This window comes from Balaenoptera borealis, assembly GCF_965194805.1.
Source record: "Balaenoptera borealis genome assembly, chromosome: 5".
NCBI classification, from domain to species: Eukaryota; Metazoa; Chordata; class Mammalia; order Artiodactyla; family Balaenopteridae; genus Balaenoptera; species Balaenoptera borealis.
Genome location: NC_138862.1, coordinates 69,285,384 through 69,311,858, shown reverse-complemented (window position 1 = coordinate 69,311,858; position 26,475 = coordinate 69,285,384). Strand labels below are relative to the sequence as shown.

The window sequence follows — 26,475 nt, the reverse complement described above, 5'->3', positions numbered from 1 at the left end:
TTAATTGTTTCACCTTAGGTTTAACTATTTTCAGAAGGAAAGTTATTGTCTAATAGAACTAGATGATCTCCGCTAATCTTTTCCCTATATTTTACATAAGAATTAGCAAAGACTTTATTAAAAGTTTCGTTTTTCTCATTACAAAAGCAATGCTTGTATGATAATAGGCAAACATAAAATAAAAATCACAGTGTACTTTTTAAAAATATCCATTTTTTTAACGTGTCTTTGCGTTTTCCTTTTAAACAAAAATTGACTCATATAGTCCATATTTGTTTGTTATTTTTCATGATGCTGAAACATGTCGTTTGAACTGTGTAGACAGTGACTGGCAGGGCCCCTCCTAGAGACCAACAGGGTTAGTTACTTGCCCACCGTCTTTGAGATGCTGCCCCATCTCCATCTCCTCAGTGAAGGCCTTGGCCTCTTCCTGCTTCAGATGCATGTAGGGTCTGGCCCTTATCATCTGGAGGTGCCTCATTTGGCCTGAGACACTCCTCCACCTCCCACTGCCTGATGCTTTTGGTATCCAAAGGTGAGAAGCTGAGTCTAGATCCCTTTGTGCATAAGACAGGGTAACTGGTGAGGCTGCTTGCTGAGCTGCTCTGATGCAGCCGAGGATCGAGCCTGCTGCACATGGGCCTGGTCCCTCCTGCTTCAGCCCTGCCGCTCTCCAGATGACCCAGGAATAGCCTGAAGGGGAAGGAGAGGATCGGGAGCCACTCAAAGTTACAGCTTTTCCCTGGACCAATCCCAAACCCTGGTCCAGAGTCATACACTGTGAAGGCAGTATCCGTGTGGAGAATAGAGCTATTGGCAAATCGAAGATGCCTCTAGGACCTGGCTCTTCCCTTCCAAGGAGCAGATGAAGGGCCTGCTGCTGCCAGAGGAGGGCAGAGGGGGTACAGAGATCAGGTGGGCTGGCGTGCTTCCGTCCTTCTTCGATACCCTCAACCGAATCCTGAAACAGCATGAAATGCAGCCAGATAAGCTTTTTACAGATTATTTCCTTTTTCAGTGTGTCAGCATAAGGGAGGGGGAGTCCAAACATTTCCCCAGTTTGGTCACAGTTCTCTCTTCTGGCAAAATCATTTGGCAGCAGGCCAGCCAGTCCCCAGGAGAAAGGTGTGCTTATGATTCAGTCCTCTAAGCGCCATTATTTGCTAAATTATAACAACTTAAAAAAAAAAAAAAAAGTCAGCTTTTTTAAACCAGGGAAGAGAACAAGGAATAAAGAAATTACCACGTCCTCTTCCCTGTCTTCTAGAAGATGTCTCCCAAGCTTTCCTTGAGGCTGTCGCTGAGGAAAAGCCCCATGTAAAACCCTACTTTTCTAAGACCATTCGTGATTTAGAAGTTGTGGAGGGAAGCGCTGCTAGATTTGACTGCAAGATCGAAGGTAAGTTTGTAGCTGTTCTTCCCTTACCTACAAAAGGTGTATGGTTGGCTGGTGGGCCCCTACTGTGTGCCCTTGGCAGAATATCAGTTCTGGAACAGCCAGGCTGTGAGGGAAAATGGGTCAGGAGGAGTTGGCCCACTGCCCCACTCCACCTGCTTAAGATTAGGGCCATTCAGTGACTCACTGAGGGCACATTTGATATTTCACCTACTTACATCAGCCACTGCACCCAATTACAAGTGGTTTATCATGGACCTATTTGGCTATGGAACGTGCTTAATGAAATGAGCTTTGCAAGCTTATGGGAAGCATGTGAACTGCCCACCAAAGGCTCTCAAAGGAAGGCTGGCACAGAGCATAGGATGCAGAGAGGGCAGCTCTGCTGTTAATCACTGGGCTCTGTGACCTCGGGCGATGATTTAGCTCTTCTGAGCCTCTAGTCCTCATCTGTAAGACAGCGTCTAATGCCTTGTGTGGCTCTGGAGACTGTGAGATAACATGTGGAAAGGGGAAACCTTTCAAGTCTTTTAAAGATGTCATGGAGTCAAGGGAAAAGTTGTGGAACTAGTAAGTGCAGAGACAGCCTGCGGTGTGACTTCAAACGGAGGGAAGTTGGGATCCAGGCCCCTGTGCTGTCTTCCCCATGTTTCTCTGCCTGCTAGAAATAACATGGCCAGAGTGAGTTGTTAGAGCTCGAGGGACCCTAAGGGATCTTAGCACAGCACCTGAGAAGTTAGCAGTGTTGGTGACACATAGCATTTCAGTTTCAACAGACTGCAACATTCTAGAAAGATAAGTGGCAAGATAAGACAGGCCTCTTTGCTTCAGGTCTGTGACTGTTGTGTGCCAACCAGAGTGGAGGGCTATCTCCCATTTCGGTCGGACCAACTTCCCCAAGGCAGCATAGCACGGGACGGCAGTGATAACGCACCATGCCTCCCGCTTTGTAAGATTCTCCAGCAGTATGGCTAGATACTGCCTTTTGGGTAAAGTAACCCAAAGGTAGGAATGAAAAAACAATTTTTCTCCTGCATCACTATATTATCAAGATGCCTTATAAATGCCTCGCCTACCATAATCTCTTTTTTCACTCAATTTTTTAGAAAAACTGGATGTGCTGCCTTTGCTAGTGTGGAAGTGCTCAGATTGGGGGTTCTGCTGAGAGTTCTGGGCCACTGCTTGTAGCTCTCACCATCACCACTGTCTTTGGGTCTTAAGTTCTTTACTTCTTCCTTTATTTTTTAGAAAATATTATTTCATAATAATTATCTTTTTGCTTACTTTTCTCTTTGGGATTATTTTCTTGGTATTTGCATTACTTTGGAGTGCTGAGGAGAAATTAAAGCATATGGATGCTGTTTGTTAAAAACAAAATTCTACTTGAAAAGAATGTTAGAATTCTTATGTGTAATTTGTATTCTAGCTGGGGCTACAATTTTGTCCTGTAAAACTACTTCTCCAAAGTTTAAAAACAAGTCAAGTATTGTTAGTTAGTATTATTACAAGTTAGTATTATTATGTTTTTAAAGGCATAAAACATATATATTTTAATGCTGAACTTTGCAGCAACATGACTAATGCATAAAATGAGGTGAATCAATGTGGTCAATTTCCAGTTATCTACAGGCAGATTATCTGTCTTTGGCTCAGACTAAGACAAATACTGCTTTCTTTTTCCTAGCAGTATTGTCAGTTCCTCTAATTTATGTTTTACAGGTCTGTTATCATCTTTGAATTATAATTTATATACCATAAAATTCACCCATTTTAAGTATACAATTATTTTTAGAAATTTACAGAATTGTGCAGTCATTACCACAATCCAATTTTTAAACATTTCCATCACCTCCAAAAGATCCCTTGTGCCCATTTTTTCTGACTCTTTTTTATTTAAATTTATTTAAGTTCTTTTATACAAGATAAAAAACGTTTTCTTTTAATCCAAGAAGATATTTAGCTCCAGGCACGTGGTTGGAACTGGGACAGTGTTCCGGGGAGTTAGCTATATCTGTGTTAAGGTGGGAGGTGGTACAAGCCCTACATGGGTGGGAAATGGGATGCCTGTACAATACCTTATGTGGTGTTTCAAATATTAGTGTTTACAATACATGCCCCTATTCAAACGTAAATATCAAAATAGATGGTAAAAGCCAACATCGTAATTTTTTTTCCCTTTACCCCCTTAATCAATAGAGGTAGCTCAAGAGTTTGCGTGAACTGATAAGAAGTTTTAAATAATAGTTTCTGCAACTTGTGTTCCTTCCCTGTGATACAGGATACCCAGACCCTGAGGTCGTCTGGTTCAAAGATGACCAGTCAATCAGGGAGTCCCGCCACTTCCAGATAGACTACGACGAGGATGGGAACTGCTCTTTAATCATTAGCGATGTTTGCGGGGATGATGATGCCAAGTACACCTGCAAGGCTGTCAACAGTCTTGGAGAAGCCACCTGCACAGCAGAGCTCATCGTGGAAACCATGGAGGAAGGAGAAGGGGAAGGGGAAGGGGAAGAAGAAGAGGAGGAAGAATGAGACAACGCCAGAGAGAAGCAGTTTCTAAGTCATATCACAAAGACTATCTATCTCTCTAAAGCTCAAAAAACCCAAGACAGTAAAAGCACCTAGTGTGATAGATTTAGTTAGGTCATTTGGGGGTTGATGCTTCAGCAATAGTGGTTGATACCCAGCAGCATTACTGAGGGGCATTAATTTAAATTAATTAGCTGGCGCCTTAAGATTCTAGTACAGCTAGATTTCATTTTGGGAAATTACCAGTAACTTGCCTGACCAACCAATTTTAGAGAAAAAGTAACCAGAAGGAAGCTTTATCTGGGCAAAGTCATATAAATTCTCCAACTGAAAGCACTCATGAAAAAACAAGGTCACAGCCCTGTCCAGAGGGTCCCTGGAGATGGGGGTCTCTCCCCCCCTCCTAGGTCTTCACCAGTCCTGTAGCACTTCATTCTGCAGGCAGTTGAGCCATTTTAACTTACGAGGCACAATATTTCCAAAGTATACTATAGACATTTGAACTTTTCATTTCCATCCCCTGTTCTACCTGCCAGTTTTTCTGGATCTGGACTTGCCATAAGTTTAAGCATTAGGGACATTACACTTCTTAGATTCTGAAGACACGTCTCCCGCTCATGGATGACTGGCTTCCTTAGGAAAAGCAATCTCCTTTCTTCCAAAATCAGTAGGAAATCTAAACTTATCCCCTCTTTGAAGATTTCTAGAAGCTTGAGACATTTTTATAGGAACCTATGGAAAAAAAATCCTTGTTAATGTGTTTTTCTGAAACCAGGATTCATACCTGCGCTGTTTTAGAATATCAGCTCTGCATGTGTGGTAAAGATTTTTGTGTTTGAATGTATGAAAAAACAGTTTGCTGAAAAGTTAGTCTTAATTATTTATTGGCCACTATGAAATAGATTTCAGCTATAGAACTCCACATACTTTGGAATCTCATTCAGGATAGTCTGAGTTTAATATACCTTCATTTTTAAACATGCTCCAGAGAACTCTACTTACCTTATGGATTCCACAAGACTTTTCTTCTTGAATGTGCATCAATCATGCCTTGCCCCCCAACCTTGAAATATATTCTTAACCTGATAAATGCACTCAGACTTGCATCTTTAGGAATTTTTAACTTTCTTTCACTACATTGGCACTTAAATTTTTCTTTATAAAGCTTTTTGAAGGGCATAAACAAAGACCATAAACTGATATGCCTAATACATTTCCTCTGTGTGTGTGTAACATTCCAAATACTTTTTTCTTTTCCACTGTTTGTAAAGCGCAGCAGTTTAATATTTCAAGGGACTTTCTGAGAGTTCCTTAAGAACCAATTTTAAATTACTTCAGTGCAATCCTACACAGTATCAACAACATTAGAATTTTGATGTTACTTAGTCTTATGTTATCTTCCATTCTATTTTTATCTGCTTCTTGCTGCTAGTTTCAAATTGCCAGTATTTTCCTTTTTGCTTTTTAAGCAGTTACAACATTTTTCATATAGCCACAGTATTGCCACAGTTTATTATAATAAAGTGTTTTAAATTTGATTTAGAGCATTCAAAGCTTTTCTTCATCACTTTTGATTGTGTTTAGACTATAATCTTTGTGTGCATGTATGCTGTATATGTGCGCGCATGCGTGGTGTGTATGTTTGTTTACAGGTTTTTTGATGCCTTCTTGAAGTTGTGTTAATGTTCTCCCAGTTTATTATGCCATCAGAATGGTAAATGAGAACACTACAACTGTAGTTAGCTCACAATTTTTAAATAAAGGCTACCACAGTGCATGCTGTTTGTTCAGTCTTTGCAGCCTTCTTTTCCTTTCCATGCCACCAGTTGTAGACGACACAAATAGATCTCAGAAACTAAAAACAAATGCTCTGCTGCATAAATGGCTTACATGCTGGGAGACTTCCCTGGTGGTCCAGTGGTTAAGACTCCACGCTTCCACTGCAGGGGGCACGGGTTCGATCCCTGGTCAGGGAACTAAGATTCCACATGCCACGCAGAGCAGCCAAAAAAAAAAAGGCTTACTTGGTTGTGCTTTACTAAGGAACAGAATGACTTAGGCACTTCTAGTTTATACTAGGTAGCCTAATTTGCACATTTACTTCAAAATTTCTCTCGAGCATCATTTTGGTTCAATTACATTCTAGTATCTACAGTACGCTTATAATGCTAAAATCTGACATTTTCAGTATGTCACAAAATCATCATCGTCATTAATATTTACCAAGGCTTGGCCTGCATTTGTAACTTTGGTGCAATTTGTTACTAGCAGCCGAGTGCTATCTTTCCATGTCTTGATAGTGAAGCACTTGTTCTCAGGAAACCATCACTCCTGCTTCACAGGAAGTCTGTTTTCAGATATCAGATGGTGGGGCCCCCCAGGTCTTGAGTATTCAAACAATACTGTAGATATTCTAGAAAGAATCAAGACATACTATTAAATGTTGGACTAGATGACTCTATGATTCCACAGTATAGTCTGGAAAGAATCCATTGTCCAGATAATATTTAAATTGTTTCATTTTTTCAAGGCAACCACAATCCACAAATGTTCCTAGTGAGGAAATTATTATTTTTAAAGAAAAGGACTTTTTATTCCTTGCTAGTGAAAAATGTACCTTATATTCTGAAAGAAAACAAATAATCTCCTTCCATTCCATTCTCATCCCAAACATATAAAAAAAAAATCCACTGATTATTCCTTACATCGCAGAGCTTCATATTAAATGAATTTCTATGTATAACTAAAAAGACATGCTGACTGTTGTCGGCTCTAACTTTAAAGTCTCTTTCTTTTTATCAAGATGTTTGAGTTTTACACATTTTAATAAAATCTGTGCTTTTAATACATGTGCTAATGAGTATCAATGAGCTAAAGAATAATTGAATTCTAAAGAAACTCAACTCTCCACTTTTCAAGAAAACACAGGTAATACTACTTTCTTTAACCCTTGGGAACTCCTCTGTATTTCGAAAAGGAAGCTAAGTCTGTGACAGTCATTACTGAGGCTCTTTGCCCCCTGGCACATGATTAGGACCACATTTCTGACTCCCTGTGTGAGATGGGAGATGGGGCTGTGTGACTAATTCTGGTCAGCGAGGTAGAAGCAGAAGTGATATTCATCCCCTCTGGTCCAGAGCATTTAAGTACTGGTGCAAGGCTCTCCATAGTAACTGGCAACATGTCAGATGGTGGCTACTTTATCCACCTAGGTCCCAAGCCAGTCCCAAATGAGTACATAACACAAGCAAGAAATAAATCTTTGTTCTTATAAATCCCCAAGATTTTAGCATTCTTTGTGGCTGTAACATAGCCTAGACTATCCTGTTATAAGGTCATCACTGTATTCTAGATCTATTCTGACCAATATGGTAGCCACAACTCACCAGTGACTATTTAAATTTAAATTAATGAAAATACATAAAATTTAAAATTCAGTTCCTCAGCTGCACTAGCCACATTAAGTGCTCAATAATCACATGTGACTAGTGGCTGGCTATCGTATTGGACAGCACAGATTAAAACGTTCTATAAAGTTCTATTAGACAGCATTGTTTTAGATGGACTAGGAGGAAACGAGAAACTCCAAATTTTACCTTAACTATGCATATCACTTTTCAAATTGTGAAATTAAAACATAAAAGTTTGCGTGAAATCATTCTGGAAAGTATGGTCTATAGTTTCATCAATCATATGGACAACACAAACTCAATACTTACGTTATTGTGTTTGATTATTTACATTATTTACATTCATATGTAAATGAATTCTGCCCATTACATTCTGCCCATTTTTTCGCTTTTTAAGACATTTAAAAAGTACCAGTTCTGTGCTTCTCACCACAAAATCAAAATAGATCTGCAATTCACAAGCAATTACCAGATTACTTGTGATATGAAGCAACCAGTTAGGCAAAAAATCTCTGGTGTTTTTGGAACTTGGAGCTACTTGAGATAGGGGAGCATCCAACAGGGACAACTGAGATAGCAGAGAAAGAGACAGCATCCCTGGGGCAAGATTTCCCCGAGAGTGAACCAAAAGGAAGGGGGAGGGGCCATCCTGATAGCTACAGTCATTTTAACCTTAGTGGCTTTGATCATACCTCCCTTCCCATTGGAACTAGAAATACCCAGGAGATCTACAGCACTTGGAGACAACAGTCAGTTTCTAACTGCTGGTTGTTTGAAATTTTAGCTCATAGGCCTTGCCGGTGTTCCAAATGCTTGTACATTGCAAGGAGGGCTTCATGTCAGAGACCACAGCCCCAGTAGTGACCACACAGAAGTACATGATAAATCTTCACAAGACATTATTTGACTCTCTGGGACTAGATTTCTTCCAGCTGGAGATAACTAAGGAAGAAGAAGGTTACAAATTAACCTAAAAGTCAATTCATTATTATTAGCTTCTTTTGGGCAGACATCAGTAGCTTCCAACAGTTAAGAGACAGGTTAAGCTATAGGGCTTCTCCACAATCTTGCTCCAGATGGTATGTTACAATGACCAATAGCCTCTGGTCAGATTCAACAGACATTTATTAGCATGCAGTCATACAGCCTATTCTGTAAGCTCCATGAAGTCCCAGATCTGTCTCTCCAGAAAGCATCTCACCTGTTCACTGAAAGCAAGCACTGCAGGATATGAGGGTAGGATCTAGCTGACCTGGGTAATCAGCCAAGTGGAATCAGTTCCAGCTCTGCTTCTCACTGGAGCTGTGTAGCTTGTGCTTCAGTTTCCTCACCTATAAAATTAGAGAAATTATATTTCCTCCTTCACAGACTGTTATAAAAATTAAAAGAGCTCATGCACAGTACCTGATCCTTACGGTCAGCTCTATTCTTCTAGCACTCGGAGATGCTAAGATGTGTCAGAAACATCCTCTACCTGCAAGGAGCTGATAATACTTCTGTAGAAACAAAACAAATATGTGGAAAAGTTATACACTAATGAAAGATGGAAAGAATTATTGAAATTCCACCCACCTCCGGAAAAACATCTTTGTAACTGAAAGTGCACATACAGCTGTATGAAACACAATTGCTATGAGTTTAGGAAATGCTACAACTGCCCTCTTGGTCTCTGGAAAAGTTTTAACTTCCAGTCTCTAAATACTCTCTTCTTCATAGTCAAAAGAGAAAAGCTCATCTGACCTTACGAGTCTTATTTTCCAATCAAGAGGAAATTTCTCAAAGTTGGCTTGACTTTAAACTCACACTTAACCTTTAATCCCCAAAAGTTCTCTAATTTTTAATTTGTATTTACGAAAGCTAATTCACATTGACTTGTTTCTGGCAGTATATTAACCACAGAACAAATAGGGCTCTGCTAGGCAGTCCCAGGAAAAGACTAGGTAGACACCTTTTTTAAGTTGTCTAGAAAGCTCAAAATGCTCCTATTTTCTGGAGAATCAAGAGATTAAGGGTTTAGAAAATGGGAAGCTACCATAGTAGAGAGAAGACCAAACACGAACTCCAGAAGACAAGCAGTAACTCCGTTCTCTTCAGAACCCCATTAAACCGAGAGTGAAGGAATACTTTTTTATAAAGCTATTAACCCCTCAAAGACAAATATGGGAGAAGAAAGGTGAAAAATACCAGAATTTTGGAAGATGGAAAGCAAACAGATGAGCGGGTAACTTACTTAGAGCACAGAAGCTGAAACCTGACTTCCTGCAGAGAAGGCCAATAGGAAGGCAAGTCAGTTTTACTCTGAAGAAGCCTAAAAGGTTAGAGACTGAGGGAACCATGTACCTATGAAGGGGAGCCTCAAAAGGAATGTAAGGTATCAACTCGCTGATGCATTGAGGTCAATGCAGGTCAAAAGTCCAACCAGGAAATCAATGCAGAAGTAGGATGGGATACATAGGAGTTAGGACAGACAAGGGTCCAGAGTCCAGGAAGTCAGTCTGAACACATCAATAGTACCCATGTTCAAAGTACAGAAAAGAGCCTGATCCTGGAAAGGCATTTGCTTGCTCAAGGAGTTTTTAAAGAGATAAAGTCATTTAAAGTTAAACTGGTTGTCCAAGAAGCCAAATCATTTAGACTTTTAATAATGCACCCTGTTAATGAGGGAGATCAGCTCGGTGCTTTGTGTCCACCTAGAGGGGTGGGATAGGGAGGGTGGGAGGGAGACACAACAGGGAGGAGATATGGGGATGTATGTATATGTATAGCTGATTCACTTTGTTATACAGCAGAAACTAACACACCATTGTAAAGCAATTATACTCCAATAAAGATGTTAAAAAAATAAAATAAAATAAAAGTAAAATGCACCCTGTTAATGAATGTCTTATATTCATTTATTGAATGTAGAAGCTCAGTTAACTAATTTCCATTTAATCCAACTTGCCCGACTTAACCACAATTTTCATTCTTTCTGTAAAATAAATGAACTGATGCCCACACACTTCTGTTCTACTGATGGCCACTGAGTAGTATTATTTACTAAGAGTCAATTGGATTTGTTCTTAAACTTCTTTATGCCAGTTGTACAACTGTAATTACATAATTTAATTATTATATATATCAATAAAAATGGGGTGCTAAAGGGACGAGAAGCTGTTTCTATGGAAACTAAATTGAGGCTAGTGGTCATACGTGGCGGATCGGACACCTGAATTTATCTCCTGCCTCCCAAAACCTCACTAAAATGAAAGTAAAGGCACAAAAGGCATTAAACCCACAGGGCATAGAATAAGAGAAGTGATACATTAGACTCGAGTTGTTGACAAAATTTTGGGATAGACTAATTGGTAAGTAATTTCGTTTCAACTTTTTCCACTCTGCAAGCATCTGCAGGGAAGAAAGCGTCAAAAAGCAAGCTGAGTCCTACCACAGAACGAGGCAAAAAACAGAGGAATTAGACTGATCGTCCCCCCTCCATCTCCTCCTTTAGTCCACAGGCCCTCTGACAGTCTCTCCTCGAACGCTGGCAGGAAAAGGGGTCTTTTAAAGTTAGACCAGAGGGAAAAAATAAATAAATAAAATAAATAAAGTTAGACTAGAGAAGCTGTAGACTGGTGGACAACAGGCACAACTGAGAGTGAGAAGTAGGCAACTCAGAAAACACAGGGATCAGGCAACAATCCCAACACAGAGAACATCAATGTGTTCTCTGTATCTATGATGTTGGTTGGGTTTTTGTTGTTCTTGTTGTTGTTTAGAGTCCACATATAAGAGAGGTCACACAGTATTTGGCCTTCTCTGTCTGACTTATTTCACTTAGCATAATGCCCTCGAGGTCCATCCATGTCACAAATGGCAAGATTTCATTCTTTTTTATGGAGATTTTATATATATATATATAACATCTTTATCCATTATCTGTTGATGGACACTGAGGTTGTTTCCATATCTTGGCTATTGTAAATTATGCTGCAATGAACATGGGGGTGCATATATCTTTTCTAGTTAGTGTTTTCATTTTCTTCAGATAAATGCCCAGAAATGGAATTGCTGGATCATATAGTTATATGATCATATAGTTATATTTTTAATTTTTTGAGGAAACTCAATACTTTTTTCCATAGTGGCTGCACCAATTTACATTTCCACCAACAGTGCACGAGGGTTCCCTTTTCTCCACGTCCTCGCCAACAATTGTTCTTTCTTGTCTTTTTGATAAAGTCATTCTAACAGGTGGGAGGTGATGTTTCATTGTGGTTTTGATTTTCATTTCCCTGATGATTAACGATGCTGAGCATCTTTTCAGGTACCTGTTGGCCATCTGTATGTCTTCTTTGGAAAAAAAATGTCTATTCAGATCTTCTGCCCATTTTTTAATTGGATTGTTTTTTGCTATAGAGTTGTATGAGTTCTTTATATATTTTGGATATTAATTCCTTATCAGATACATGATTTGCAAATATTTTCTCCCATTCAGTAGGTTGCCTTTTTATTTTGTTGATGGTTTCCTTTGCTGTAACAGAAGATTTTTAGTATGATATAGTCCCATTTGTTTATTTTTGCTTTTGTTGCTTTTACTTTTGGTGTCATGATGTGTGATAATGTCATCACTCTGACAGCTTACATATTCTTGTGATTTAAATTTTTCTTAGTTTTGATTTCTAATATCGATAATATAAAGTAGTTATAAACCACATAAATAAAAGCTCTTTAGGGGCCTCAATAATCTTTAAGAGTTTGAAAACCACTATTCTAGGCAATGATTTAATCCTAAATATAGCTAGGCAGTGCACTTTAGTCTGAAAATCCCAGGCAGCACCCAAAATGTAACCCATACTACTGTTGTCTCCTCTTCCTTTTGAGTTCCCCATCAAAAAATTCAACTCACACAAAAATATAAAAGAATTTACTGATTTTGTAAGGGAGGTAAAGTAAGTAAGGGAGTTCATATTGATCAGCATTTCATTTGAAAAATCCTCCCAGACCTGTCTCTTCTCCTAGGTTTCTCTCCTCTTCTCTTTATCTTTCACTCTCTTCCCTCCCCACTTTGCAGGGCAATTTAAGTACATCCAAGATGGGGGGAGAAAAAACCAACACGTCACTGATATCTACCCTCATTAGAAGACAGAAAGACATAAAGGGATTCGGTTTTGATAAACTTAAAGAAAAAAATTTACTCACAAAACCACTCACTGGGGGGAAAAAAGCAAAATACATATAAACAGAAAGAACATTAAAAAAAAACAAAACCCAATGCCCTTACTCAGCCAAAGATAAACACTAATAATATATTGGTATATCCCCTTATAGATTTTTTTTCTCTATAGACAGATATACCTGTTATAAAAATAAGATCTTAGTACACACCATGTATAGTCCACTTTTCTACTTAATATATTCTAAACAATTTCCATATCAAATTCATCTCTGCATTATTTCCCCAACTTTTTATTTAAAATTTTTTCAAACTTGGAGAAAGACTGACAGAATAGTTCGATAAACACTCTTAAACCCTTCAGTAGAATACTGTTGGGAGATGATCCACTCCATATTGTTGGGAGATGATCCACTCTGAACATCTCACTTTTCTGGACAATTCAGGTCTTCTGATCAAAAGCATTTACAATCAATTCCACTATTTGTATAAGGAGCTGAAGGGGATCAGAATGTTACCACCCCAAATATGCCACTTTGGCATAAGGACTATTTTGAGCTGAAGGCAAGTGAGAAACAGCAGATACAGAAAAAGCTCTCTATCTTCCCCCTATTTGCCTAACAGCAGGGCATAAATTTCCCTTTGTGAATGTGTCCCCATCCTCTCTCATATATCAGGAAGAGCAGAATAACACTTAATCACCAGACACGAGTTGACTCTAAACTCGTCTCAGCCCAGAGATGGCAGCTACATAACAAACTTTACTAAAAACAACCCTTATCTTCCATTAATTTTCCCCACAAGTTTACCTTCCCACAATTTACTGCCCATAAAAACCTAAACCCACGTTCCTTTGTCTTGTCACTTCTCCACAAATTTATTGTTCTTTGTTAAAATAGTATATAACCCTCTGGGTCTGACCACCTCTTTGGGGTTTTCACTTCATTTCTGTGAGGCCCCCCATATGTATATGAAGTAAACCTTTTTCTCCTGTTAATCTTTTATCAGTTCAGTTCACAGGGTCCCAGACACTGAACCTAAGAGGGTAGAGGATAAAGGGTTTTTTTTTTTTCCTCCCCTACAGAGACATTCCAGTAGGATAAGGATTAGATATGTTTCTCTTCCCAGAGATGTTCAGAATAGTAAAGATAAAGACCTCTCCTTCCCGTCTTGGAGAAGACTGGCTTACATTCTAGAATAAAGACAAGGTTTCTCTCTCTTTGGAGAGCAGGATAGACAGGTCACCAGCAGCCATATATAAGATCAGAGTTTCCTAATATTTGTATAAGGAGCTGAAGGGGATCAGAATGTACCACCCCCAATATGCCATTACAGGGTTCCTCTCCTGTAATGTACCCCACTGCATATGCAGGTACCATCTGGCCCTCACTATGTTGTCCTGTGTGGATGGGGCTTGGTAACCAACATAAGATGTTGCTCTGGCTGCTGCTTTTGCCATAAATGATAAACTGTTTTTGTTTTTTGGCTCAGAGAGCTCATTATTTGTGAATATATATATATATATGTGTGTGTGTGTGTGTGTGTGTGTGTGTGTATATGTGTGTGTGTGTGTGTATATATATATGTAACAGTATAATATATATATAAATAACATGTACATTTTATATATATAAACATACACATACATACATATATCCTCTTCCTGCCCCTCTATCTGGACCCAGACTAACCCCCACACACATACCTTAAGCCACAAAGTGCACCCTGAGATCAAGCTCTGCCCTGCTCCTCTTCCTGGGAAACCCCACACTCCATCCACCTGGACCAGGCCCCAGACCATGTGTGTCCCCCATGGTGTTCAAAAGAAGAGAACATTTCCTCATTGAGGGACCTGGGTGAAGAGGCCAGCTCCCTCAGCACAGGGTACTGGAACTTGGGCTGGGTCACAAAGAGAGAACAATGCCTTGAGGCTGTCCTTTGGGGGGAAGGCCCCAAGAATTGGCAGTAATGGTCTCCAGAGACAAAAATCTGGAGCCCCTTGTTGCGGCTGGGCCCTGAAAGAAAAATATACATGAAAATACGAGAGTGTGTGGGGTGGGGGCCAGGCCACCTTGTTAGCTTGCAGGCAGAGTAGACATTTCTGACCTGTTATAGTTTTTATCTTAACAATCACATCATTTTCCACATTTGCCCTTTGCTCACAATTTCTCTCACACTCGTGCTCTCTGTTACACACACACACACTTTATTTTTGCTGAATCATTTGAAAGTAAGTTTCTGCAAAAGCATTTTTAATGTCTGAATGTTATACTATTTTAAACCTCTATCATAATTTAACCAGTTTGTACTGCTGGACATTTAGATTATTCACAACAGTTTGATATTGTAAATAGCATTGTGATGAGCATTTGTAACTAAATCTTTTTTCACATCCTAAATTTCTTAAGATAAACAGACTCACAGACAGAAGAACAGACTTGTCGTTGCCAAGGGGAAGGGTAGTGGGGGAGGGAAGGACTGGGAGTTTGGGATTAGCAAATGCAAACTATTATATATAGGAGGGATAAACAACAAGGTCCTCTACATGGGAATAGAATCTAAAAAAGAGTGGAGATATACACACACACACACACACACACACACACACACATATATAACAGATTTACTTTGCTGTACGGCAGAAACTAACACAACGTTGTAAATCAACTATACTCCAATAAAAATTTTTTTAAAAAATCAAGGTCCTACTGTATAGTACAGGGAACTGTATTCAATATTCTGTGATAAACCATAATGGAAAAGAATATGAAAAAGAATATATATAACTGAATCACTTTGCTGTACAGCAGAAATTAACACAACACTGTAAATCAACTATACTTCAATAAAATTAAAAAAAAAAATTCTAAATTCCTTAAGATAAATTCCAAGAAGTGTACTTATTGGGTCAAAGGACATTCATGGTTTGAAGGTTTTGCTACGTATTGTCAAGCTGCCTTCCAGACAGTGTATCTATCAGTCTGTACATTCAGTAGCAAAGTTTAAGAATACCCATGTCCGGGGCTTCCCTGGTGGCGCAGTGGTTGAGAGTCTGCCTGCTGGTGCAGGGGACACGGGTTCGAGCCCTGGTCTGGGAAGATCCCACATGCCGCGGAGCAACTAGGCCCGTGAGCCACAGCTACTGAGCCTGCGCGTCTGGAGCCTGTGCTCCGCAATGGGGGAGGCCGCGATGGTGAGAGGCCCGCGCACCGTGATGAAGGGTGGCCCCCGCTTGCCGCGACTGGAGAAAGCCCTCGCACAGAAGCGAAGACCCAACACCGCCAAAAATAAATAAATAAATAATTTAAAAAAAAAAAAAAGAATACCCATGTCCTTATATCCCTGCTAACAGTATGATTTTTATCTTTGACATTCTGAAGAAGGAAAAAAAAGAGGGCATCTATCTCATCATTTTAATCATCATTTGTTCATAAATGTTATTTATCTTCATTGGTGTGTTTATTAACCATTTATAAGGAGACCTATGGCCTGAAGCTGATCATAGAAAGTCATCAAGTACTAAGGCAGCTATCTCACAGTCTCTCATAGAGGGTCTCCTCTCTCCACATCTGCTCAGGTGTCAGTTTCCCCAAGCTCAAATTCTCAAAAGAATAATGTGATATAACCTTTTCATATTAGTCATATCACTGGCCATTCTATGGGCTAACTAACTGGAAGTTTAGAGTGGAATTTAGAGTTTGAATCCTATCACTCACCCCTCCTTTTCTGCAGGTTTTTGTATGACAATGAAACTATAACAATTCAGGAAGGTGGGGAAGGACCTCAGCACCATCTCCCATCTGGCCATTAACAGAGAGCCCGCCACATGAAAAGATGCTCAACATCATTAATTATTAGAGAAATGCAAATCAAACCTACAATGAGATACCACTTCACACCGGTCAGAATGGCCATCATTAAAAAGCCTACAAATAACAAATGCTGGAGAGGGTGTGGAGAAAAGGGAACCCTCCTACATTGTTGGTGCGAATGTAAGTTGGTACAGCCACTGCGGAAAACAGTGTGGAGGTTTCTCAGATAACTAAAAATAAAATTACCATAGGATCCAGCAATTCCACTCCTGGGCATATACCTGGACAAGACTATAATTCAAAAAGATATATGTACCCCTATGTTCATAGCAGCACTACTCACAATAGCCAAAACATGGAAACAACCTAAATGTCTATGGATAGATGAATGGATAAAGAAGATGTGGTACATACATACGATGGAATACTACTCAGCCATAAAAAAGAAGAGAATAATGCCATTTGCAGCAACGTGGATGCAACTAGAGATTATCATACTAAGTGAAGTAAGTCAGAAAGAGAAAAATACCACATGGTATCACTTACACATGGAATCGAAAATATGGCACAAAGGAACCTACCTACAAAACAGAAACAAACTCAAAGACACACAGAACAGACTTGTGGTTGCCAAGGGGGGGGAGCGGGGAGGGAAGGACTGGGAGTTTAGGATTAGCAGATGTAAACTATCATATATAGGATGGATAAACAACAAGGGCCTACTGTATAGCACAGGGAACTATATTAAATATCCTGTGATAAACCAAAATGGAAAAGAATATAAAAAAAGAATTTGTCTATATGTGTATAACTGAGTCATTTTGCTATACAGCAGAGACTGGCACAACATTGTAGATCAACTACACTTCAATAAAAAAATAATTAAAAAAAAAGAGAGCCCTATAAGGGTATGTTTTGGGGTACATGACCAACCATGAAGATTGCTGACATCTGGACTTCCAGCTTCCTGAATTGAAGATAGCCTGGCCAGTAGCACAGGGCTGATCAGAATTATACCCCACTCCCTATTCCCAATCACAGGCAGAGAAACTAGAAAAGAGAGAGAACGGTGCACTGCAGGGCAGAAGTAGGAGTCAGCCTGGCTGCCCTTCCTGACTGCAGAATCTCTCGTCCCCCGGTTAAAACATGGCCCAATGAATTTCACAGATCTTAATCATATTACTCTTTCCTCCTCCCTGCGGGGCCAGATATGTTGATTTCTGATATGTCCTGTGATGGGCGTCTTTCATTTTTGGCCACCCAGTATCTAAACACACTTCCTATTTGGAGGTAATTCCAATAAAGAAGCTCACGTGTGGGCAAATAGCCCTTTTCCCAGCTGCCTTGTCTCTAGAATTTGGGCATGTCAATTTCCAACACTATGCTCCTACCTACAACCTTGACTCTGGAGTGAATAACACAGAGAAGTAAATGGCAGTTTAGAATCTTTCCAGAGGTGACAGAGGAAACAATAATGGCAGCATCCAATGCCCAATGGTGGCTATGCCAATGACAGAAGTTGTTAGATACTAACCAGACTCTTCCTGTGTATTGATTTGGTCTCTATTTTTAGATGTCTAATTTCCCTTGGCTCCTGTCGATGTTCCAAACCTTATTCTTCAGCTTTTCCATCAATTTTGTGAGCTATCCAATGTCCTTTCAATACACTCCTCTCTAACTAACCAGTTTTGGTCTCCATTGTTCAGGAAGCTGGAAATCTGATTAGTACATAACCCCTTTTGTACAGAAGTTGCCTTTTTTATGGAGATGAAAAGATGAGGAAGAGGGGTGCCTCCCTATCAATAACTCCTGGATCAGGTGCCCAGCTCGAGTCCAGAAGTATCCACTATCCTGAATGTGTGATAAACATTTCATTGCTTTGTTGTATAGCCTTACCATCTGTATATGTATTCCTATCTGTAGTCAAAGGGATGAAGATCATAGGGTACAAAACATGGCCACTATCTGTCACCAGGGTTTTGCCTCAGCAGCTTCTCTTAAAAAGAGGTGCCAGGGACTTCCCTGGTGGTCTAGTGGGTAAGACTCCGTGCTCCCAATGCAGGGGGCCCGGGTTCAATCCTTAGTTGGGGACCTAGATCCCGCATGCCGCAACTAAGACCCAGAGCAGCCAAAATGAATAAATTAATTAATTAAAATTTTTAAAAAAGAGGTGTCAGCGATGCTGTCCCCTTAACATCTTTTTTTAAAAAATATATTTATTTATTTATTTTTGGCTGCGTTGGGTCTTCGTTGCTGTGCGTGGGCTTTCTCTCGCTGTGGCGAGCAGGGGGTACTCTTCATTGCAGTGCGCGGGCTTCTCATTGCAGTGGCTTCTTTCGTTGTGGAGCACGGGCTCTAGGCACACGGGCTTCAGTAGTTGTGGCACGCGGGCTCAGTAGTGTGGCGCACGGGCTTAGTTGCTCCGTGGCATGTGGGATCTTCCCAGACCAGGGCTCGAACCCGTGTCCCCTGCATTGGCAGGCAGATTCTTAACCACTGCACCACCAGGGATGTCCCCCCTTAACATCTTTATTATACCCAGATTAACTACAAGAGATTCTTACATGATCATCCTGATGCAGTATTTCCTACTATCAGGACTCCCCTTTATTCTTATTATATATCATTTATGTATATCAAGCATATAAAGTATATCTAACATATAAAGTATAAGCAAAAAGCACCCAAAACATAAATATACATCTTAATGAATTATCACTAAGGGAAAACCTATATAACCACCACCCAGGTCAAGAAAGAAAGCATTTCCATTACTCCCAGAACTCCTCTCCCTGCCACTCTCCCAATCCTTGCTACTTGTCCCCTCTTGGTCATAAATTCCTCCCTCCCCACTATCCACCTATCTTACCTATCCTGGGTAAGTATCCACTATCCTGACTTGTGTGATGATAATTTCTTTGCTTTTCTTTAGTTTTACCACCTGTGTATGAATCCCCTAAACAATATAATTTTTCATTTAGCCTGATTTTTAACTTTAGATGAATGAATCATACTGTATGTATTCTTCTGTGCCTTACTTCTTTCACTCAATATTGTTTGAGATTCCTCTGTTATAACTGAATAGAGCTGCAATTTGTTCACTTGCATCGCTGTAAAGTATCCCATCGTAAGATATACAATTTATTTATTTATTCTACTGTAGATAGATGTGTTGTATTCAATGTGGGACTATAACGAAAAATACTGCTTTGAATATTCTGATATATGTACCCTAGGGAATCTTGAAGGCCATCAACCTGGCATTAGAAAAACAGTCATGCGGGCTTCCCTGGTGGCGCAGTGGTTGAGAATCTGCCTGCCAATGCAGGGGACACGGGTTCGAGCCCTGGTCTGGGAGGATCCCACATGTCACGGAGCAACTAGGCCCGTGAGCCACAACTACTGAGCCTGAGCATCTGGAGCCTGTGCTCCGCAACAAGAGAGGCCGCAATAGTGAGAGGCCCGCGCACCGCAATGAAGAGTGGCCCCCGCTTGCCACAACTAGAGAAAGCCCTCGCACAGAAATGAAGACCCAACACAGCCATAAATAAATAAATAAATAAATAAATAAATAAAAGAAATTGATGATTCAGATTAAAAAAAAAAAACAGATACTAAATTTAAAAAAAAGAAAGAAAAACAGTCATGGGATATGTATCTTTGACTTTCCTAGATAATGCCAAACTGTTTTCCAAAGTGAATGTGCCAACTCACCACCTGCGGTCCCCTCACCAACAACTGGTGTTATCAAACAGTTTCATTTTAGCCACTCTGGAGAATGGCTAATGGTATAACACTGTGCTTATAATTTTCATTTCCCTGATTAATAAGAGGTTGAACATATTTACATATGTTTACTGGTCATTTATAGTTTTTCTTTGGTAAAGTCCCTATTCAAGTCTTTTGCCCACTTTTTCAATGTAATTATCTCTTACAGATTTGAAGTTTTCATATGTTGTGGAGACTAGTCCTTTATTAATTACATGTGTGGCAAATATCCTCTCCCACTCTGTACCTTGCTTTTTTTTTTTTTTGCTTGTTTTATGCTATCTTTTGATGAACAAAAATCCTTTACTTTAATATAGTCAAAGTAGCAACCTTTTCATTTATAGTTGGTACTTTTTATATCTTGTTTTAAAATTCTTTCCTTACCTTTGAGGTCATAAAGATATTCTCCTATACTAATTCTAAAAGCTTTAAATGTTGACTTTCACATTTTAAGTCTAGAAATGATTTTTGTGTATAGTGTGACGTAGGAAATTTTTTTTTCCCATATGAATATCCACTTGTCCCAGAATCATTTACTGGAATGTCCATCTTTTCCCTACTGTATCTCTGTCATACATAAAGTGACTATATATGTGTGGGTCTGTTCCTGGACTCTCTATCCTGTTCTATCAGTCTATTTGCCATCCTTATGCTAATACTATACTGTCTTAATTGTAAAACTATAGTTTACAATAAATGTTGTTATCTTGTACAGCAAGTTCTCCCAATACCTTGGCAATTTTGGGACCATTAAAATTTCCATATAAAATCTCAATCTGCTTCTCAAATTCCACAAAAATCAAAACAAACAACAAAAACTACTTGGTGAAATTCTGATTGAGATTGCATGCAATTTATAAATTAATTTGGGGAGAACTGTCATCTTTACTGTATTGAGTCTTTCAATCTATGAACTCAGTATCTCTCCACTTACTTAGGTCTTCCTTAACGTCATCCAATAATGTTTTATAATTCTCTATGTAGAATTGGAACAGTAGCACAGAGGCCATACCTCTTAAATTATGCATACCTGTTTAAAATTGTTGTTTTCCTGGTGAACAGAACAGTTCATTATTATGAAAGATTTTACCTCTAGTAATGCTTTTTGGCTGCTATCGATACAGATGTATTACTGTATTAGTTTTCAATTACTGATGTAACAAATTACCACAAACTTAGTAGCTTAAAAAACAATACAAATTTATTATCTTATAGTTCTGTAGATCAGCAGTCCAGTACAGGACTCACTGGGCTAAAATCAAGATGTTGGCAGGGCTGCATTCTTTTCTGAAGGCTCCCTAGAGCCTCCCTAGAACCTATTTCCTTGTGTTTTCCACATTCTGGAAGCCCCCTTCCTCCATCTTCAAAGCCAAAAACACTGCATCTCACTCTGACTTTCTTCTGTAGTCACACTGCCTTCTGGCTGACTGATTCTTCCTCTGCCTCCTTTTTATGATTACAGAGGACCCACCCAGATAATCCAAGATGATCTCCTCATCTCAGGGTCCCTGATTTAATCACACCTACAAAATCCCTTTTGTCAAGGAAGGCAACTTCTATGGTCTGAATGTTTATGACCCCCTCAAAATTCATATGTTGAAATCAATGGGTAGTGCCCAAATAGAAAAAGCCCTAGAAAACTCACTTGATTAGTCTCTCAGCCCTAGCATTGGCATTAGCATTTACCTTCAGAGAAATCCTGGCTTTTGCTCTTACTAACTGATCACTGTTCTGGTTTCAATTTACTATTCTTTACCATCCCCAACACAAGCCCTCACTCCACTTCTGATCCCCACTTTGGAGATATCCTTTACTTTCCTGCAAATTCAGCAATGGTTTAAAAAGAATGTTTATCATTTTTCAAGTCTTTGGGGTTTTCCCTCCCTCCCTCCCTCCCTTTCTTTTGGTAATGGAATGTGGTAGGCTGAATAATAGCCCCCAAATATGTCCATGCTCTAATCCCCAGACTGTTACTTATAAGGTAAAGGGGACTGGCAGATGAGATTAAGTCAAGGATTTTAAGATGGGGAGAGTATCCCTGACCATCAGGTTGGGCCCAATGTAATCGCCAAAAGTTGTTATAAGAGAGGAGCAGGAGGATCAAAATCAGAGAAGGTATTCCAGCAACAGAATCAGAGATTGGAGAGACTGGAGAGATGTGACTGTGAGCCAAGAAATGTCCGCAACTTCTAGAAGCTGGAAGAGGTAAAGAATGGATTCTCCCTTGGAGCTTCCAGAAGGAACCAGCCCTGCCAACACCTTGACTTTATCCCTGAAAGAATCATTTTGGACTTCTGATCTACAGAACTTTAAGACAATAAATTCCATGATGTTTCAAGCCACTAACTTGTGATAATTTTTTACAGCAGCAATAGGAAACTAATAAATGGGAGTTGATTTTTCTTTTCGGATAATACTTTCAACCTATAACTATTTAAGAACCTGATTCATTACCATGTCTTAGTTCAAATTTAAATTCCTCAGTCCAGCACTCAAGTCCCAACTATTTATTTAGACTTATTTTTATCACTTCACCCTGGTTAGCCTTCTGCAGACACATGGCTGTGTCCTATTACATTTTTTACCTTTTATCTTCTCTCACTTTAATGACTTTCAACCTTTTCATAACACATCCCTATGATTATGTTTGAGACATGCCTTCGAGAAGCTTTTCCTGACTTCTCTCTCCTCACAACAATACTGCTTTGTAGTCCTCAGAAACAATGTTTATTTAGACCACTCTAACCTGCTTAACATTCTCAATTTTTCTTTGAATGTAGCAATTCTCCCAATACTCAGCGTGGAGTAAGATACTTGGAGGCAGATAATATGCATTCAGTATCTGTTGTTTTTACCTGCTGTATTAGTTTTCTGTTGCTGCAGTAACAAATTACCACAAACTGGGTGGCTTAAAACAAAATTGTTCTCTCACAATTCTCTAAGTCTGAGATCAAGGTATTGCAAGGCAAGTCTGTACTGCCTCTGGAGGCTCTAAAGGAGAATCCATTCTTTGCACCTTTCAGATTCTGGTGACTGTCAACATACCTCGATTTGTGGTTCATCACTCCAATCTCTGCCTCTGTGGTCACAATGCCTCTGTGGTCAAACTGCCTCCTCCTCTCCCTGTGCGACTCTTTTTCTCTGTGTGTCTATTCTATAAGGATATGTGATTGCATTTAGGGCCCACTGGATAATCCAAGATTATCTTCTCATCTTAAGATCTTTAATTTAAATGTATTTTCCAAATACGGTTAACATTCACAGATATTTGACATCAGTGGTGGGGGGGGGGCATTTTTCAGCCTACTATACTTGCCCAACATCTATTCTCTTCTTCTGATAACAACTCCCTTATTACTTCTTGGGGAACTATATCCCCCAAATGCGGGGGATGTATAAACTCAATTTATATAGTTTGGGTGAAGCCTCCGTCCTCCTGCTATGTGTATATGACAAAGACCTGGCCAGTCAGCATATTCTATCCCCTTCGGCTGCAATGATTGGCTCGGTGATGGGCATATGTGACTCAAACTAAAGAGATTACGTTCCAGGGCTTTTATTGGAACAAATGGGATAGAGCTGTGGTTTGTTGTTGTTGCTGTTCTGGGACTGCTAGATTAAGCAAAAGAAATATACTGACTCCCTTGCTGGGGAGAATAACAAGAAAACCCACAAAATTGAAGGAAAAGCATCAAGTACCAGACCTCAGGGACTGGAATCAAGACCCAAAGCCCTCAAAACACAGAGTCCCTCTTGTTTGCTTGGTTTCTTCTCTCCCCACATGGAAGGGAAGGTGACTGTCTGGAGCCAGGAGCGCAACCTCTTATTTTTAATAATCCTGACCAAAAGATGAACACTACACCCCAGCATCCTAATATCAATTTCACAGAAGGACTCTAATGAGCTCTGCTTGTGTCATGATAGTCCTAAGGCTTGAAATAATTACTTTTTCTAGAGAAATCATGCTTGATCCAGACAGAATCATGTTGCTGGCAATGTGTCAGGCAATGAAGGGGAAAAACACAAACAACTCAAACAAACCACTACTACCAAGAAAATACCACTATTCCTGTCTTATGAAACTTGTGGTCTACTGGGGAGAGAAGTCACATGAGTAAATATAAAATTACTGTGGTCTGTGTTATGAGAGGAAGTACGTGGAGACAAGGAGAATGACTCATTCCAGAAGTTTAGGGAAAGTGATGGCAAACTTAGATCAGAAGGAGGAAGGTAGGGATGGAGATTCTAGGCAGAGAGAACAACAGGCTCAAAGCCCCTGTGGCAGAAAGGCTCATCACTCATTGGAAGAACTAAGATAAAGGTAGTATGTCTAGGGAGAGCATGGTGTGACGTGAGACTGAAGAAGCAGGTAGGGGTTAAGACCATGCACATTACTGTGGGTCACATTAAATATTTTATACTTTATCATAAGTGCCATTAAAAGCCATTTAAATGTCATAAGAGGGTGGGGGGGGAAGGCAGTAGACATGAACAAGTTTGTATTTGGAAAAGATCACTGTGACTATACTGGAGAGAACAGACCGGAGTCTAAGTGACTGTAAGAAGATACGTTGAGTTTTAAATTGATTTCTGACAGAGCTTTATGCATTCCTGCCTCCTACTTTCCCACTAAGCAGGTTATATTGGGAAAAAAATCAGTTAAATGAATGAAAGAAGCTTTTGGATAGTGATTATCTGCTCTGCAAAATGACTCACTTCTTTATTTCCTTTGCAAAAATTTTCTCCTCTGATCACAGTCTGCAATGTGAGTACACCAACTTGCTCTTTAAAGAAGTCAGGAAAACCAGGCAACAGGATCTCTACACAATCTGTGGGGCTGTAAGGATGAGGCACTGGCAACCGTCTAGTTGTTATCTCTCAATCTTTAGATGTCTCATGGCTCTAAATACCATCACCGCCCTGATGGCTGTCAAATTTATACCTCTAGTCCACACTTCGTCCTGGAACCTCAGTGTCTAAATCTGTCTACTCAACCTCTCCACTTGAATGTCTAATTGACGTCAAGCTCAGCAAGTAAAAGATAAAATCCCAGATTTCTGCCTTCAAAATAGCTTCTTCTACAACTCAATTATTCCAAGCTACTCATAATGTCTTTTACCTCACACTCCACAACTAACATATCCACAAATCTTATCAGCGCTACTTCTAAAATATGTCCAGAATCAATTCAGTTTTCATCACCTCGATTGCGACCACTCTGGCCCAAATCACTACTCGCTATGGCCTGGACTACTGAAACAACTTCCTAACTGACAACACTCGTCACCAACTAACACACAGTTATTTTCACCTGGCTCCCTCTATAACGTCTGGGAGACCGAGGACTTGTCTTTCACTTAGTGCCATGAACGCCAGTGCAATCTCGCAGACGCTCCACAAAATAAATACTTGCTGGAAAGAATAAATAAGTATTGTATACCACCACATGTACAGTAATTAATTTAAAGAGAGATTCGGGCATGAGAAAATTGACGGTTAGGAGACTTCTAGTACAAACCAAAAACCGCTAGAACAAAGCAGTGAATGGAAAGTGGGGTCAGCTGGTTGAAGCAGGTTCCACAAGCTGTCCCGGTTTCCTTAGGCAGACATGTTTTCCATATAAGCCAACATCCCTCTACTTTGGAATACTGTGGGTGGAAAGCTTCTCGCTCCACTCGACACCTCACCCTTAGCCGGCAGCCTAATCGTCTCATCCTCGTCCTGCTTCGCCGACGGGCTTCGGCGACGGGCGAGCCCACGCGGCTTCAGGCTGGAAGACGCATTTGGGCATCCTCCAGGCCCTCAAGAATGACACTGGATCCTAGGCCACATGCGCGACTTTAATCGGATAGGAAAAGGGACATACTTCTCGTTGACCTTCTCCACTGTACAAGTAACTTAAAATCAAAAGGCAGGGAATAAACCTTCAGAGACAGAATCTTCAACCCGGCTAGTAGTTAAGATAAAGGGCAGTCCCCGCCGGCCTCTGGGGATGATGGGAAGCGAAATCAGCGTCAATTGCCCTGACCCAAAATGGCAGGTTACTCGAACCGCGTGTATAGGGGTGAAGATACGACCACTGGGAGAAGTCAAGATGAGAAAGGAAAATGAAAGCATCATTTTATTAATCCCACACAGAGGCGAAAATTATAGGAGAGAGAATAACCAGGGACGACGAAGCATCCAGACGGCAGAAACAACAGGCCGGTCGAATAAGGCCAAAAACAACATTGACCTAATCCAAGATGGCGCCGGAGGTTATTACCAGGATCGCAAAAGCGGTGGTGATTACCCTGTTCCACGATGGCGGTGGCGACTGAGGCGAGCGGAGGGGCGGGAGGGCAGGGAGCGTCTTTGCCCTCCTCCAAGATGGCGGCAGCCGTGGGCGCTGCCCCTGACTCC

At 40.1% G+C, this 26,475-nt stretch overlaps 1 protein-coding gene and 1 long non-coding RNA gene across 15 annotated transcripts in view; one reads left to right on the top strand and one right to left on the bottom strand.

Moving 5' to 3' along the window:
• The window catches only part of MYLK (myosin light chain kinase), a 276,906-nt gene extending 271,201 nt beyond the window's left edge, over window positions 1–5,705 (top strand). For 7 of the 9 annotated variants that reach the window (XM_082394846.1, XM_082394844.1, XM_082394845.1 and 4 more), the window contains 2 exons: window positions 1,268–1,399; window positions 3,675–5,705. In XM_082394846.1, coding sequence (XP_082250972.1) covers window positions 1,268–1,399; window positions 3,675–3,931 — 389 coding nt within the window. In that variant the 3' untranslated portion in view covers window positions 3,932–5,705. The remainder of the gene's footprint in view (window positions 1–1,267; window positions 1,400–3,674) is intronic. The other 2 variants (XM_082394843.1, XM_082394849.1) reach the window with 1 other exon arrangement.
• Window positions 263–26,450, bottom strand: LOC309630139. Of its 6 annotated transcripts, none has more exons than XR_014245430.1 (5): window positions 26,366–26,450; window positions 8,743–8,834; window positions 8,540–8,669; window positions 6,152–6,341; window positions 263–961 (listed from the first exon to the last, which is right to left on the bottom strand). It is a non-coding gene; the product is annotated as an uncharacterized lncRNA (long non-coding RNA). The 6 variants fall into 6 exon arrangements; XR_014245431.1 differs by having other exon boundaries at window positions 26,339–26,432; XR_014245432.1 differs by lacking the exon at window positions 26,366–26,450 and adding an exon at window positions 25,761–26,332.
• Window positions 26,451–26,475: the final 25 nt, after the last annotated feature.